The sequence below is a fragment of the Rattus norvegicus genome, chromosome 1, assembly GCF_021556685.1.
Source record: "Rattus norvegicus strain SHRSP/BbbUtx chromosome 1, alternate assembly SHRSP_T2T, whole genome shotgun sequence".
Classification (NCBI taxonomy): domain Eukaryota; kingdom Metazoa; phylum Chordata; class Mammalia; order Rodentia; family Muridae; genus Rattus; species Rattus norvegicus.
In genome coordinates this window covers 248,161,825-248,177,528 of record NC_141534.1, presented here as the reverse complement: position 1 = coordinate 248,177,528, position 15,704 = coordinate 248,161,825, and the positions used below count along the sequence as shown (strand labels likewise).

The window sequence follows — 15,704 nt, the reverse complement described above, 5'->3', positions numbered from 1 at the left end:
CTCTTAAAAATAAAGGTCTTCGAAGAGTGTAAGAGATGGCCCACAGGTTAGGAACACTTGTCCTTCTTGCAGAGGACCAAGGTTCAGTTCACAGCACTCACACGGTGTCTCACAATCATCTGAAGCTCCAACTCCAGGAGTCTGACCCCAGGCACGTACACAGTGCACATATATGCATGCATGCAGAGGAAATACTCTTGCACGGTCCCCAAAATAAAAATCCTTTAAAAAAAAGAGCATCTTCTAATTTAAAAAAAAAATGCCTAGGATCACATAGTGGCTTCCTGTAAATCACATTAATTTTACCCATGAGGCACAGAAAGCAGCTCGATTTCGATTATGCTTGCAATCGTAAGATGCTGAGTTCTCAAACTTGTGGTCCTTCTGCCTCAGCCTCCCAGAAGTGGGGATCATGGGTGTGTGCCACCGTTTCTGGCTTCAGAACTTTTCCATACTGAAAGCAATCGGGACAGGGGAATTAGACCAGTGGTGGAGCCTTTTTCTGGGGTGTACAAGGCCCTGATAAAATTCCTGGCACCAGAAGTTAAAAAGAAAAAAATAATGAATCTGTTATGTTTCTTCCCCTTCAATTCCTGCTTAAGACATGACAGTTAAAAGTTCACTGGCTTGGCATTAAGCCGAAAGCTTAGCGTTGAAATTATAATATCATAAATTTGTATAGCATTTTACAGTTCATAAAACACTTTCCCATATGCCATCTGCTTTGATCATTATAACAACTGATTTTGGCAAGCAGGACACATGGACGGTAGCTTGTAAAGTCAAGTCTTCAGGCAAAGTGACACCCACCATGAATACCCATAGTCAGTGCAGGTTAAAGCTGCCCAGCTCTTCCTTTTGTAGCACAGGAAAGTTAAGAGTGAAATGAGTGCCCAGGACCACACAGTAGAGGGGGCGCCTGCCGCCTGATCCATTGATCCAGAGTCTGACCAAGTATTCAGCCTCTCACCACAGTCTCCTTTTCTCAGGGGAATTTAACAAATATAGACAAAGCATGCCGGCGGTTTATAACTCTCTGGGCTTTTCCCTCGAATACTTCTTAGGAATAAAAGATGGTTTAACTTTCAAGTCTTTTTCCTCAAATATTTCTTAGAGGTAGAAGGTGAGTTAGCAGACTCAAATAGTACAGCACAGAGAACATTGGTGATAACAGACCACTCCATTTGACTGGCAGCTTCATACTTTTGTTTCTTTAGAGCACAAACACAGTCACCTTGCAGTCCCTCCAGAGTCTCGGCCACCGCTCTCTCAGCTCAAGCTATCAGCATTCCTTGCTTGGATTACCAAACACTCCCATCTGCTCTCTTGGCTGCTTCTCTTCCCTCTGATTCCAGTGTGGTTTATGTCAGATGTAATTGTTACTTGGGCATTTCAAAGTTTAGCATTCTTTAATGGTTCACCGCCACCCTCACAGTAAGACAAGACTAAGGTCTTTTACGAGTGGCCTTTGCCTACTTCTCTGGCCTCATCTCTTAAGACTTTTCTTAAACTCGTTCCAAACAAGGTTGCCCAGGCCTCCCTGCACACACCAGGCTCTTCTCAGAATGCCTTTGATCCTCCTGCCTGGAGCAGTCTTCCTTCCACCGGTGTAACTCTTACTTAGCCTTCAATTCAATCATCACCTTCCGGGGAAGCCACCCATTATCCCTGCATGTTGAAAGTGGTTTCCTCCGTGTTTTTACCATAGCTTCCTGTGTGAATCCCACCACACTGCCCACTCTGCTGCCCTCTCACTGCTTATTTGTCTAGGTTCTCCCATGAAACCAGGAACTCCCCAGTGATAGAATCACACTCTCTTTCCTAATTCCTACCACCTAAGTAATAAACATTCGATGAGAGTTCAATACATGAACAGAGAGAAAAGAAACAAGCAATAAATTCAACCTGCAGTTAACATATTACCCAGATTGTTGATTAGGTCTACAAAAACGTGATCCAACAGAAGCTCCAACAGAAGCTCCCGGGATGATGGAAATGGTCTTTAAACATAGTACAGAATAGACCGTTTTATTCCACCCTAACTTAAATTCAGTAGCCACATGTGGCTACTGGGTGGTGTACACACAAATCCTATCCCACGCTGGGTATAGACATCGAATAACAGTGGGTAAGAGGATATTTCTAATGCACTCTTCAACAAAACTAAAATTTTGAGTTCTTCCATTGAACAGAAAATTCCTGGGAAGCAAAGATTTTTTAACCTTTAGATATCCTGTGCCTGGTGTACAGGAAATAACAAATGTATGCTGAGCGGAGGAGTACGCAGTACTGCACAGTTCTTGGCCATCATGACTCATGACCCATAAAACACTTGGAAATCCCTGATGTGGTCGAGCTCCTCGGCTCAGCCAGATTGTCATAGCTGAGGGGTCCCTTGTTTGCCCTCAAGCAATCATTTAGTAATGACAACCATCAGTGTTGTTCCCTACTGCAGGGTCATCTTTGTTCCTCAGTCACGCCTGTCAGGGTGTTTTAATGTGTACAATGATTCTGGCCTTCCAAAAGTATTTAATGTAGCTTTTTAGCGTTAAAAAACTGAAGGCTATTCTAAATATCTCATTTCATAATCTTAAACCAGAAGCTGATGGCACACCAGTCAGCATTTGGGATCTTTTGAATCCCGGGCCAGCCTGGTCTATGGGTTGAGTTCCAGGATGGGCAGGGCTATGCAAAGAAACTGTCTAAAACAAAACTAAACTAAAAACAAAAAGTAAAAAAGAACACAACCCAAATACAATCTTTGCTGCCTCTAACCTGACTTTATTTTTACATTCATTATTAGTACATGTGTGTCTCTATGTGTATGCATGTGTGATGGGTGTGCATGCATGTAAATCAGAGGACAATTTGCAGGTCAACTTGTCAACCCCAGTTTTTATTCCCTTTCTCTTTAAAAAAAATTGTCAAGTTTTATGAAAACGTCTTTTTACATTTTATCTACTTATTTGCATGTGTGCATACATGTTCATGCACAAATGTGCACTTTTTGGTAAAGCTGAAATTAAAATAGCTGATTTGAACTCAAATTTGGATAGGCCAAATACCTGTGTGGATGCATCATAAGGAGTGAGTAATGGCACCATCTAGTGGTTTCCCTAATACAGAAGCTGCCGTGTGTTATCAGGAGTTAGCATTCTTGTCTCTGACAAATGGTTGGCAGCAGAGAGATGGAAGCCGTAACGATACTTATCATTCCATTTGACACAGTGATGATATCTAGTCTTCTCCACTTCTTGGAAGTAAACCTAAGCGAGACACTCAGTCAACATTTGGAGCGCTAGTAAGTGTGGGAGAAATCTGGCACCCAAACAATGCAGCAGCGTTCAGTGGTCTGCTTACACCAGTCCATGACTTTCTCTCAGTACCCTTATCTGGATACGAGGATCTCCACCAAGGTTAAAGTCAGGCCATAAGACCGTGGCCTCCATCAGAAAAACCAAAAATATACAAAGATTTCTGCTGCTGGGGGGCTTTGTTTGTTTGCTTTTTCTGTTTAGCTTTTAGGTGCTAAGCCTTTATCCAAAATGATGAACGGCCTGGAGATTTATCCATGCCCCAATGACTAAACCATTAAAACAGATGTCCAGCTGGCCACCAGGCTGGCACACCTGTAATCCCAGCAAAGGGTCTAAGAGTTTGAGGTCAGCATGACAATTGAGTGAGACACTGTCTCAGGGCAGAAAAGGCCAGGGTGCAGCTCAGCGTAAAGCACTTGCTGAGCAAACACAGAGCCCTGCATTCAATATTCAGTACAGAGAACGAGGTGCCAGCGATCTGCTCCAGTGCTTTCTTTTTCCTCCTCCTCCCTCCCTCCCTCCCTCCCTCCCTTCCTCCCTCCCTCCTTTTCTTCTTTCTCTCCTTCCTTCCTTTTCTTCTCTTTATCTTTCTTCTTTTGGGAAGGGTAGTTTTCAAGTTAAGAGTTTCTCTGTGTGGCTCTGGAACTATAGTCCTGGAACTCCCTCTGTAGACCAGGCTGGCCCAAACTCAGAGATCTGCCTGTCTCTGCTTCTTGAGGGCTGGGATTAAAGGCCTGCCCCACCACTGCCCAGATTGAAACAGTGCTTTCCTAATACCTATGTATCTGAGATATTAAACTCTTAGTAGATCATAACATCCTAAGAAGTATATATAGAATGTATGAAAATATGAATATATAATCTAAATCTAAAACATATTACAAATATATTCTATATCTAGTCTGGATTATTTTAAATATGGAGTAGAATCTGGTTCCCGGATGCTTTGGTCATATCCTGCATTTTGTCAGTACTGCAAAGGACTTCTGAGACACTCTTCTAACAATCCAGTAAGAGAATATATCTTTTCTTCAGTATGCTTCTATCTGCATGGTACCTACACTGAGGCATAACACACTAATAAACGTGCGGAATCAGGATTAGCACTGTGACAAGCAGGGCGAACCAGCCTCAATCAAGAAGAAATGTATCCTGTTCTGTAACAGGTTCAGCCACTCGACGTGGCTCGGAGGCACTCAGCTCTGCAGTCCCCACGTACACGTTCCCACTCTCCTCCTTTTCTAAACATGGAGTTATACTGGTTCTGTGGTTATGATCAAGATGGGCAAGCATGCCCACCAGACATGCACTGACCCTGCTTGACACTCCATGAGATTTCACTCATAAATGTGTCTGTTTTCTGAAAGTATCAACTACTTTTATAGAATTCAACAGTTTTAAATATTCGTCAATGAAGTTACTGACTCCTCGCTGGGGTAAGGATGCCACGATTCCATCTTGTTTAGTGCTGTATCTTCTAAGTGCCAAGCACCTCCTAAATATGAAGGGGTCAGTTAACAGATGGCCCCAGCGCTCTGCACTCTCCATTTGCCGGACAATTTCTGGACTCTCATTCTTAGTAGGATTATCTGGGAAATCCTAAACTCTGAAGCCTGTGTTGTGGGGGGAATTCTGAGGCATCTTGATAGTCAAATGGCAGAGTCCAAACTGGAACTGAAAGTGGAGCCAGCCTGGGCTGGTAAGACCTCTAAAAAGAGGGAGGAAAGTACTCCAAACACACAGAAGTTCTTCAAAAGTCCACAGGCAGTTCCAAGCTCTTGGATCTGAACATTTAAAAATCAGGTTTGATGCAGGATTGCCACAAAAGGTAGTTTAAAAAAAAAGCTAGAACAAGTTCCAAAGAAAAATGATCGAATAGGAGAAATTGATCCCACAAGGAAACAAAGAAACCCTGGTTGTTTAGCTCAGAAGAGTAAAAGGTCATTTGTCTACAGTTCTGCAATATATCAGGTTTTCAAAAAGGAATAATCATCAGGTATGTTTACATTAAAGAGTTAAATGTCCGGATTTGAAGTGCAGCATGACCTGGTGGCCTTAACTCTTTACAAGGTGGGACTCCATAAGTGGCTGGCAGATAGAGGTGTCCTGGTTTAGTCTTTGTTTCTCTCTTCAACAAATAAGCATTCGCAGGCTTTCACCATGAGCACATCACTATGCAACCTTCATAAACCTTCCATGGGGAAGGGGTTGGGGATTTAGCTCAGTGGTAGAGCGCTTGCCTAGCAAGCGCAAGGCCCTGGGTTTGGTCCCAGCTCCGAAAAAAAGAAAAAGAAAAAAAAAAAAAACAAAAAAACCTTCCATGGGGGACACAGAATTTCATTAATCTACCCTGTGTGCCTAAGCATCTCCTTTCTTCTCCCTTCACACCCTCCTTTAATCATAAGATGTATTCTGTAGGTCTCTTCACTGTGTCTCTGACTCTAGTCATCTTAATCCAATCACATTCAACTAATTCACTAATTTTATATATCTCCCCCTTTCAAAACGCCTGCAATCGATTTTCTCAAGTTTGTATTTCCACTTTCTAATACAGGGTTCGATTTATCTTTGAAAAGGAAAAGCTTAATTAAGTCTTTTAGCACTTCTCTCTGACTTCAGCCTCTCTCCGGATCCAGCTTATTTCCATGACATTAAGCTGAACTTTTCTTGATATAGATCCCATCAAGTCTTGATTTAAAAGTTTCAGTGAGGCTGGAGAGATGGCTCAATGGTAAAGGCACTTGCCACCATGCCTGGCAACTTGAGGCTGATCTTGGGCATGGGGGAAAAGACAGAACTAATTCCCATGAGTTTTTCTTTCTTTGACTTCCACACAGTACAACACACACACACACACACACACACACACACACACACACACACACACACACACACACTCTTTCCACTTTGTTCTCCAAGACATGGTTTCTCAGGAAACTTGGAGCTCACTGATTCTGCTAGTCTGGCTGCAAAATGAGCAGCAGGATCCACCTGTCTCTGGTTCCTAGCTGGGACTGCAGATGTGTACCACTGTGCCCAGCTTCCCCCAGGGGTGCTGGCAATAAGAACTGAGGCCCTCATGTTGTAGATTGTGCCAGCCTCCCAGTCCTGTCAAAACTGGATTTTAGAATGCCATAGCTTTGGCTATTTCAAAGTACATGCTGGCCAATACGAAAGCCTAGTTTGGGCTTCTTTGCAGTTGTTTTTTAAAACATTGGAGGGCTCTCACTATGTAGCCTAAGATGGCCTTGAACTTGTAGCAATCCTCCTGCCTGAGCCTCCCAAGTACCAGGATTATAAGTATGTGCCACCATGCCCTGCGGTTTGGGTTTTGTTAATAAAGTACAGCATACAGAACAGTGTGCTCGATACCCCAACTGCATATTGCAGTGGTATCCTTAGACCACAGCATCGGACAACGGCAATGAAGAGAAGAGAGCCAAATTAATGGGTAGAATGCTCAGAGGATAAAGAGAAGTTTTTATAGAATTAACTTGGGATGAGAGGTTAGTTTTGGTGCATGACTCTAAGCAGATACGCCACAGAAAGCTGAGGCATATCTTCTTCCTATACGCACATGTAGCATGGTTCTGATGCCCACGTGACCAAATGAGACGCAGGGGATGCAGGCAACAGGAATCCAGTTTGTATCTCACCTGAACAGCTGTGAGCTGTGGAAGGAGTTGGGGCCAACTGGAAAAGGACAAACTTTCTGCAATGTGTATAAAGACAGCTCTATGGGGCGTTCTCCTTTTGGTGAGAACATTTCTTACAAAAGGACCCATTAGAGACCAGTGGGAACTCTAGCCTTACAACACAACTTCTCACTTAAGAGAAGTTCAGAAAGCAAATGGTTTCAGGTCAACATAATCCATCAGCAGAGCACTGTGTGTCTCATGGAAACACATTCTCTGAAACATAGGTTAACCCTTCAAATCAGATGTTCCAGGAAGGACTGGACACAGCAGGGTCATAGAACAACAGACAGTTTGAAACTCTTGTCTCCAGTGCCAGATGACCTCAGCATGGAGGAGTGCAAGAGTCTGTGTGTCATGACCATTGGTGGGGAAGCCCAGTGACTGACCTCTAAGATCCTTTATCAGACTACCTATATTTGCTCTCCATACCCCAGGCAAACGCCATGATGCTTAGACAGCCACACTCATAAGCATTCTAGCCCCACCTTCCTCATCTAGTCAAACTCCTCTTCCTCTGAACCTTTTTCTGTGCCAGTATGTAGAAAACCAAAAAATAAGCTTTATATTTTAAAACTACTTTTCCCTAGACCTAAAAATGATTATTTAAAACATGATACAAACTTATTCTTTTAATTCTCTTAACATACTTACAATATTAGAGAAAGTTTCATTTTCACGTGATTAATACACACAACAATCCCTAAAAATCGCCAGTGGATGAGAGTGTATATTTTTTCTACCAAAAAAGTATGAGAGAGTTCATTATTATTTATACTATAAATTCACTGTTTAAAAGTTAAAAGATACATTTTGGAAAAGAATACTTAACATTGGGGGTAGTAAAATAAACACAAATGTAGTCTATATTTATTCAGTAGGTACCGAATATGTGATACGATATGAAGAAGTAGCGATCACAGGGCATCAGTGGAACGGCTTGTCAGCAAAGGTTCTTGCAACCAAGCCTGATGACCTGAGTTTGATCCCTGGAACCCACAGGGTAGAAGGAGAGAACTTGCTCCTAAATATATATGTTGTCTTCTGAATGCCACATGCATGCCATGACAAACATACATACAGAAACTAGATAAGTTTACCAAAAAAAAAAGTCAAAATGGAAATAAAAGACAAGAAAAATGTAACGATCATGGTAGTTGTGCATGATAAACTTTAAAAGGCAGAGACAAACAAGAGGAATCTTAAAGGAATTCTCTCCCTACATCTCTGGGGACAGAGACTCAGCCCAACAGAATAAAGTTTGTCCCTCATGCACACGATGCCAGATAACATTTTCTTTCTTGGTTTTTCTCTGAGAGATCCAAATGGTGCCTTTAGTATCTGCCCAAAGGAATGACTAGAGGTAGAAAATGTCCTAGAGAGGCCCGGGAGGCAATGCCTGGGATGAGGTCATAGTTCATGCCTTTCTACAGTCCTCTACAGGGAGGTAAGAAAGCTAGAGCTGCCTCATAGATCCCTTGGGGCCTTCCCCCCATCCCAGGTCTCTGGCACATCCTAAAGATTGCCCTCCCCCCATTTCTCTCTCCCCTGTTCTCCCTACCTATTATCTCCCCACCCCTGCCCCACTCTTCTCTCATCCCCTCTCCCACCCAGTTCCCTCCTTCCATCCGCCTCCAAATCTATTTTGTTTCCCCTTCTGAGAAAGGTTCAAGCATACTCCCTTGGCCTCCTTGCTAATTGGCTGCTTTGAGTCTGTTGATTACAGCAGAAGTGGCTACTTTCTGTAACCAAGCAGGACTCTCAGTAGAGGGATAAGGACAGCAACCTACCCTCAAAACATCTGACTCAAAATCTGTCCTGCCTACAAGATGTGCAGGGACAAAGATAGGGCAGAGACTTAGGGAACGGTCAACCAATGACTGCCTCAAATTGAGACCCATCCCATGGGCAACAACCAGTCTCTGACACCATTAATGACACTTGTTATGCTTGCAGACTGGAGCCTAGCATAACTGTCCTCTAAGAGGCTCCACCTAACAGCCAATGAAAATAGATGCAGAGACTCACACCCAAACATTTGCTGGAACTCTGGGAGTCTTATGGAAGAGATAGGAGAAGGATTGAGGGACCTGAAGAAGATAGAGACTCCACAGGAAGACCAACTCACCTGGAGCCCTGGGGGCTCTGAGAGACTGAATCACCAACCAAAAAGTGGGCACAGCTGCACCTAGGCCCCCTGCACACACGTAGCAGAGGAGCAGCTTGGTCTTCATGCGAGTCCCCCAACAACTGGAGCCAGGGCTATCCCTGAGCCTGGTGCTTGCCTGCCAGTGGATCCTGCACCACTAAATGGACTGCCTTGATTAGCGGGGAAAGGGGTGACGCCAGAGGGGAGCTTCCCCCTCTCAAAAGAGGAGAGGAAGGCGGGCTTGGAGAAGAACTTCTATGAGTGGGTGCTGTGATGAGGAGTATGCTGAAACTGGGATGTAAAGTGAATGAGTGAATGAATGAATGAACGAACGAACGAACGGGACACCAGAAAGCTACCTACATGAACGGAAATGTCTATCACTCAGCAGTATATGTAACCAAGACAACCTAACACAACAAGAGGTTTAAGTGCCAATTATTATTAAACTTTTGTTATATTTATTTATTCTGTGTGCATACACAAAGGGGAGCTCATGGTTACACCACAGCACACACGCAGAGGTCAGAGGGCAACTGTGGGACTTAGTTCTCTTATTCTACCACGGTGGGTTCTGGGAATAAACTCAGGCTTGGCAGAAACTGCCTTTACCCGGTGAACCAGCCAGCTGGCCAAATACCTAGTTATTTGAAGCCACACTAAAGACAAAATAATACAAAATAAATCAGGCAATATGTGTGTGAAATATTGACAAAAGCAATATCAGACTGTAATGATCTCAAAACACAACGTCTTAAAAATTTTAAGAAGCCAGTTTATGCTGGGGGTGTTGCTCCGTGTTAGGCTGTGTGTTTAGAGTGTGTCTCAGCACAAGAAAAGGGGATGAAAACGTAATGTTTAGGTAGAAGGCTCAAGCAGAAGGGGAAGGAAGGAAGGAAGGGAGGAGGCTGATGTGGGGGTAATCCGCCAAAACTCTGTATGCATGAAATGCTATAAGGAAATCCACTGCTTTCTATACTAATTAAAATCAAATTAAAAATAGAGAGGGAAATGAAGAGAAGGGGAAAGAGTGGGCAGAGAGGGAGGGGCAGATAATCTGCAGGAGAATAATAATTGATGTGAGCTTAGGAAATCTTAAGGTGCAGTTTGGAGTCAAATACTTTAATAAATACAAAGTAGATATTTTATAAATGAGAATTTTACTTTGATTAAAAAAAAGGTTTCTGATAAAATAAAGTTAGAATTGCTTTCAAGTAAAAAGCAGAGCTTTTTCCCCTAGTAGAATACATTATACACAAAGGACAGACAAATACTTTACATTTATTGCTGAAAAAATGTTATTTCCACTTTAGTTGAAGGTTTTTGACATTTTTAGTGCCTTAAATAATATCTCTCTTGCGCCCCAGTGACTTTTAATGGTCAATGGAGATGTCTGAGCCCTTTGTCAACCGGGAATCTTCATCATTTAGTTAGGGAACCACTCACTGAGAATGCTGCCTGAAAACGACCCAAAGTTTCCAGGCACCGAGTTATTCAGGTTTGATAAAATCCTATCTGAAGCATGTGTAACAGAGCTAATAGCATAAGCTCTAAAGCTCATTCACTGATGCCAACACCAGACCATGGAAGATGCAAACCTCACCATCCAAACAAAATGATGGAGAAAAATAAGTGCAGTTGCCAAGGCTGGAAGAAAACCTGCCAGGAGTGAGGAACAGGCTGTAGAGATGGCACCACCAGGCCTCTCAGCAAAACCTACATGTTTAGGAAAGCTGAGCATGACACACTGGGGATGTCTCCCTCACTCACAGCAGGCCTGAGGAGAATCCCAGAAAGGTCAGAATGGCCAGAGGGAAGAAACCACCTCTTCGTAGCCTTGGTCTAGCCCAGCACTTCAGCGAACCTCTGAGGCTGTGGTGGGAAACTGAGACATTTCTTTCTTCCTAGGAAGGAGTCAGCTTTACTTCTAAAGCTGCCAAAAATTTAGTTAGCTTGGGCCTTCTTCCTTCTTGTCAAGCTGCCCTACTGTAGACGGCGTCCCAAATGTTTAACTACAGGTTTGTCGAGAAAGCGTGCGAGCTGGCTGGTGTGTACTTACATTCGCACTGTATGACGTCTAGGTTAAACTGCTGTACGGCCCCCATGCTGATCTGCTTTAACTCGCTGTCCAGGAGCATCTGCATCAAGGATGTGGACAGATGTTGGCAGGCTGACATGCAAGCTGTCTGGGCAACTTTCCCCTATGCAAAACAAACAAACAAACAAGCAAAATGTAAACAAGCAAACATGGAAATATGTCGCAAAGTATCACAAGACGGTACACCTGACACTCTTCTTAGTGGTACAGTATTGACTGTTGGCTTTTCTGGGTCTGTACTCTTCAAAGAACTAACACTCATCCTTCTCAGGATACAATATTATTAAAGTGCTAACTGCACAGAGGAAAACTTTTATAATTGTAACACTTTTCAATGCACATGGAAACATGGCATTTATTGCATTAAATCATAATACTGACAAAGCGGTTTATTCATACCACGCCCCCTAAGCTCTCCTTTGTATGTTTTGAGAAGACAGAACAAAGGAAGTTAACTGTGTAATTTGTTAACTTCTGTTGTTATTACTACTTAAGCTGTACCTAAAATCAACACCACTGGAGTTGGAGTCCTCATCTCCACTCAGCAGGTTGGTCTATGGTACAGTCACAGTTACCGTGGGGGAAAGGGTTGTCTCGCCTTCCACTTCAGCTGCATTTCTAGTCAATCAGATGCACACTACGTCTAACTGCAGAAACTAATACTCAGGGTTTTCTTTCACTGACATATACATGACATGATATGAATTTTTACTGACAGCCTTACTTCAATTTTCTTAAAATTGTTCTTAAAAAAGTTTTTGAATGTTTGTCCTACACTTACACAACTGAAAATATATATATATATATATATATATATATATATATATATATATATATATAAAGACAGGGTGTCATTACATAGGTCTAGCTGTCCTGGGATTCACTATGTAGACCAGACTGGCCTTGAACACCCAGAGATCTATCTGCCTGCCTCTGCTTGAACATTGGGATTAAAGGCATGTGCCCCCACACTCTAACTCAAGCACACGTTTAACAGAGTATACATAAACTCCTTTAGGGCACAGTTTTCTAGTATGACTCTTCCAGGGTGGCTGCCTGCAAACGATTATATGATTAGGGGATGGGCTGATTCCCATGGTGGGAGTCAAAGATCTAGGATTATGGTTAGGAAAATAATGACTTTCAAGGGACATGCCATGTTTTTCCTCAGTTTAATTAACAAACATTTGCCCAGTGATATTTGGTAACTGTGTTTTCTTTCTTCCTACTAATCGCAAAGGCAAACGGGGAGACAAAATGATAAAATCCATCTTCCAAACATACATGCTACAGTGTACTAATACAAAAATATTTATGCAGAGGTAGTGTGAATGGTCACAAGGACAACAAATACAGTTCATAACTTACTAGAATATTTGTTCTTTAAATTACACATTAAAAGGTCTAGTCTGACATTCTAGTCTTAGAACCAAACTACTTATGGATGGGTTCTTAGCATTTGGGCATTGTGCAGAGCAAAAACAAAATATCAGATATGCAGTGTCAGTTTCTCAATCAAAAACTGCAGAGATAAAAGCCAATGCAAACAATATATTTGACAGATACTGATGAATTGCCAAAAAAGGAATGCAGTAAACAATGAAAACCCCAGCATGCTCAAAAGCCTGCAAACCCAAGAAGGAGTCAGCCTGCGAGCCATGCAGCTCCATTCTCCAGGCAGAATGCTATCAATATGAATGGGAGGGGATAAAAGCAGACAAAAGAGAAATCAACGGCATGTCCTTTAATTTCAGTGTGGTGATAGGCTTGCAAACCCTTCGAGGAAACGTTATTTTGACTTAATGGAACAACTAGTGAGTGCATTTCAGCCCAATAAACTCCATCAGTTCCACTCTACTGTCTACTACATCATCACACTATGATGTACTGACTGCAAAAGCAGACTCATAAAACTGTCAAAAACTTATTTAACTTATTTTGTACATAATATGCCATACATCATAAGTGGTATTAACATAGGTTCAGAGACACAAACAAATATACGACAGTACAGGAGCCAAACAACGACAAGAGTCTAAGCCGTTTCATGAATCTGGTAGAAGCAGGCAATAAAAACACATACAAAAATAAAACATTTTAGTTAAATAATATTTATAACAGTAAAATCTCAACATGAAATTTCCTTTGATTGGACATATTTGAATACAGGCTTATTGTTCTCAAAGATAAACATTTTAGAGACTTACAAAATACGAAATCTTACAAATGTTTTAAATAACATGAATTACCCCTCTGTATATCAAACTTAAGTTAATACTATCAAAGGTTCACATTGATGAAATTTTATGAAACATGTTTTATAAGACTGTATACTATTTTCTAGATGTCCACTGCCTACCTTCAGAATGCACAGAACCATTCCTAAATTTTATCGACTTATTTTATACAGAAGGATTTTTAATGCCTTTAGGATTTACGCACTCAAAAACGTATTTGCAGCTGATATCTCAGGTCTAGGAATCTTGGCCTATTTTAATAAACCAAGCCCACCTCTCAGGACACCATTACAGCTACTCTCATAATATTGCATCATCCTAGACAAAAAAATTAAACACTTTCATAACTGTCTTTACAAACTCACTTTTAATAGACATGAACAGACAACAACCAAAATAATCCACAAAACAGGGCACATTTGATACATTTTAAGCAACCAAACATATTTGCTGCCCTTGTCTGAAAAACTACTTGTAACATCACCAGCATTTCCTTTCTCCTTAACAATACAAAGTTCAGTAACTAAAAACACCTGCCATGCTTTTAAAAAGGTAACTATGTTTTTTCACCCTGCTTTAGCATTCTTTTTTCCTGAAAATCAACTTGCCAAGAGAGAAAACCCTTAGACAAACTTCTTATATTTCAAAGGGACTTGTAAAAGAGAATCTGCTGACATATTAGATCCTTTCTGCATTACCCCAAAGCTTTTCTTCTGAGAACAATTGTGCCAAAGAGACATTTGGCTCCTAGGAAATTCCCACAGGGTCAGCCATAAGCATCCTTCCATGCACCTTCTCGGTGCTGCTTTCTGGATGCACGTCTCAAAGCAGCTTTCATCGTTCGCTTGTGTGTCAGTCAATATGATTTATGGACTGCATTCAACAAAGTCAGAGCATATAGAATGAGAAATATGACTACAATCTGCTAATTTGTTTTGTATTGAGCCATTTAAGAGTCAAAGACCTGATGTCAGACTGAGATCAGCAACACAATTAACTAGCCGGTGACAGATTCATCCATCCTCCCTGCCAGGCTGTGCCAATCAAAGACAGCATGAGGCGACGTTTAGTGAAATCAATAAGAAAACTCATTCTCTGAATAACCGGTGTAAGAGCTTGATTGACACTTTCTGAATCTCGATGGTGGAACAGAACCGCTCTTTACCCAACAGTTCCTTACTGCAAGCTGTGAAATAAGGCTTTCAGTGCCAATCACAGAACAATAAACCACTAACCACCAACCTCAGTAGAAAGAAATCAACATAACACATCTGTACGTCAAGCCAAATTCCCAAAATAATTTACTACTGTAGATTGGGTTAAAGATACTGTTTCTTTTGAAGTATAAAATAACATAACGATACAAACACGACACATTTTATTTGATAATGGCTCAAACTATTTTGGTTTCAAAGTAATGTTTTCATAGGTCTAATATCATAGTGGGCGAAATACTGAAATCTTAAAAACTAATTTGGCATTTCAAATTCTCATTTGAAGTCTGTATTTATTTCAGCAGTCTCTTATTTCACACATCCACTAGGAAAGTCTTTACTTGAACAGTAAGTGTTCAAAAGTGTTTTTCAAAGCTGCTTTCATTCTCGCAAATACAAACGATGTAAAATACTCTTGAAACCACGATCATTTTTTCTGTAATGATCTGCTCCTCCTTAAGAACTCCAAGAGGAGTCATTTTCCTTTTGTTAAATCTACGCACACACACACACACACACACACACACACACACACACACACACACACACACGTCAATCTTGAACTACTTTTTAACCTTTTGTAAAAATACAAAGGGGCAAATATACTGTGTTATTCTTTAAATTAGTATCGGGTTTTGTTTTCAAAGACTGGGAGGAAAAGAGAAAACAAAGGAGCAGTGGATTTGCTAAGTGAACCTCTTTACTCTGACCCTGCTCCTTAAAGTCACTCCAGTTCAACAGCAAGTTCCTCTTTTATACAAACATGCTACCTCTTAGTTTGCTACAGTTATGAGCTAAGAAGTAAGCTTTTCAGATGCAGAAAGAACAGAAAAGTGTTTTGATGAACTGGACAATGTCCTAAAGAGCTACAACACATAATCTTTTTAAAAAAAAATATATATATACACACACATATATACATACACACACAAACACACACACACACATACACTGAAAGAATCAGACTGAAAGAATGTGGACTAAATATTAAAAC

The 15,704-nt window shown here is 41.3% G+C and overlaps 1 protein-coding gene across 3 annotated transcripts in view; it reads right to left on the bottom strand.

Annotated features, from left to right (window-relative positions):
* The window catches only part of Exoc6 (exocyst complex component 6), a 144,496-nt gene that overhangs the window by 33,041 nt on the left and 95,751 nt on the right, over positions 1-15,704 (bottom strand). For all 3 annotated transcript variants that reach the window (XM_087584679.1, NM_019277.2, XM_087584680.1), the window contains 1 exon segment: positions 11,221-11,362. In XM_087584679.1, coding sequence (XP_087440805.1) covers positions 11,221-11,362 — 142 coding nt within the window.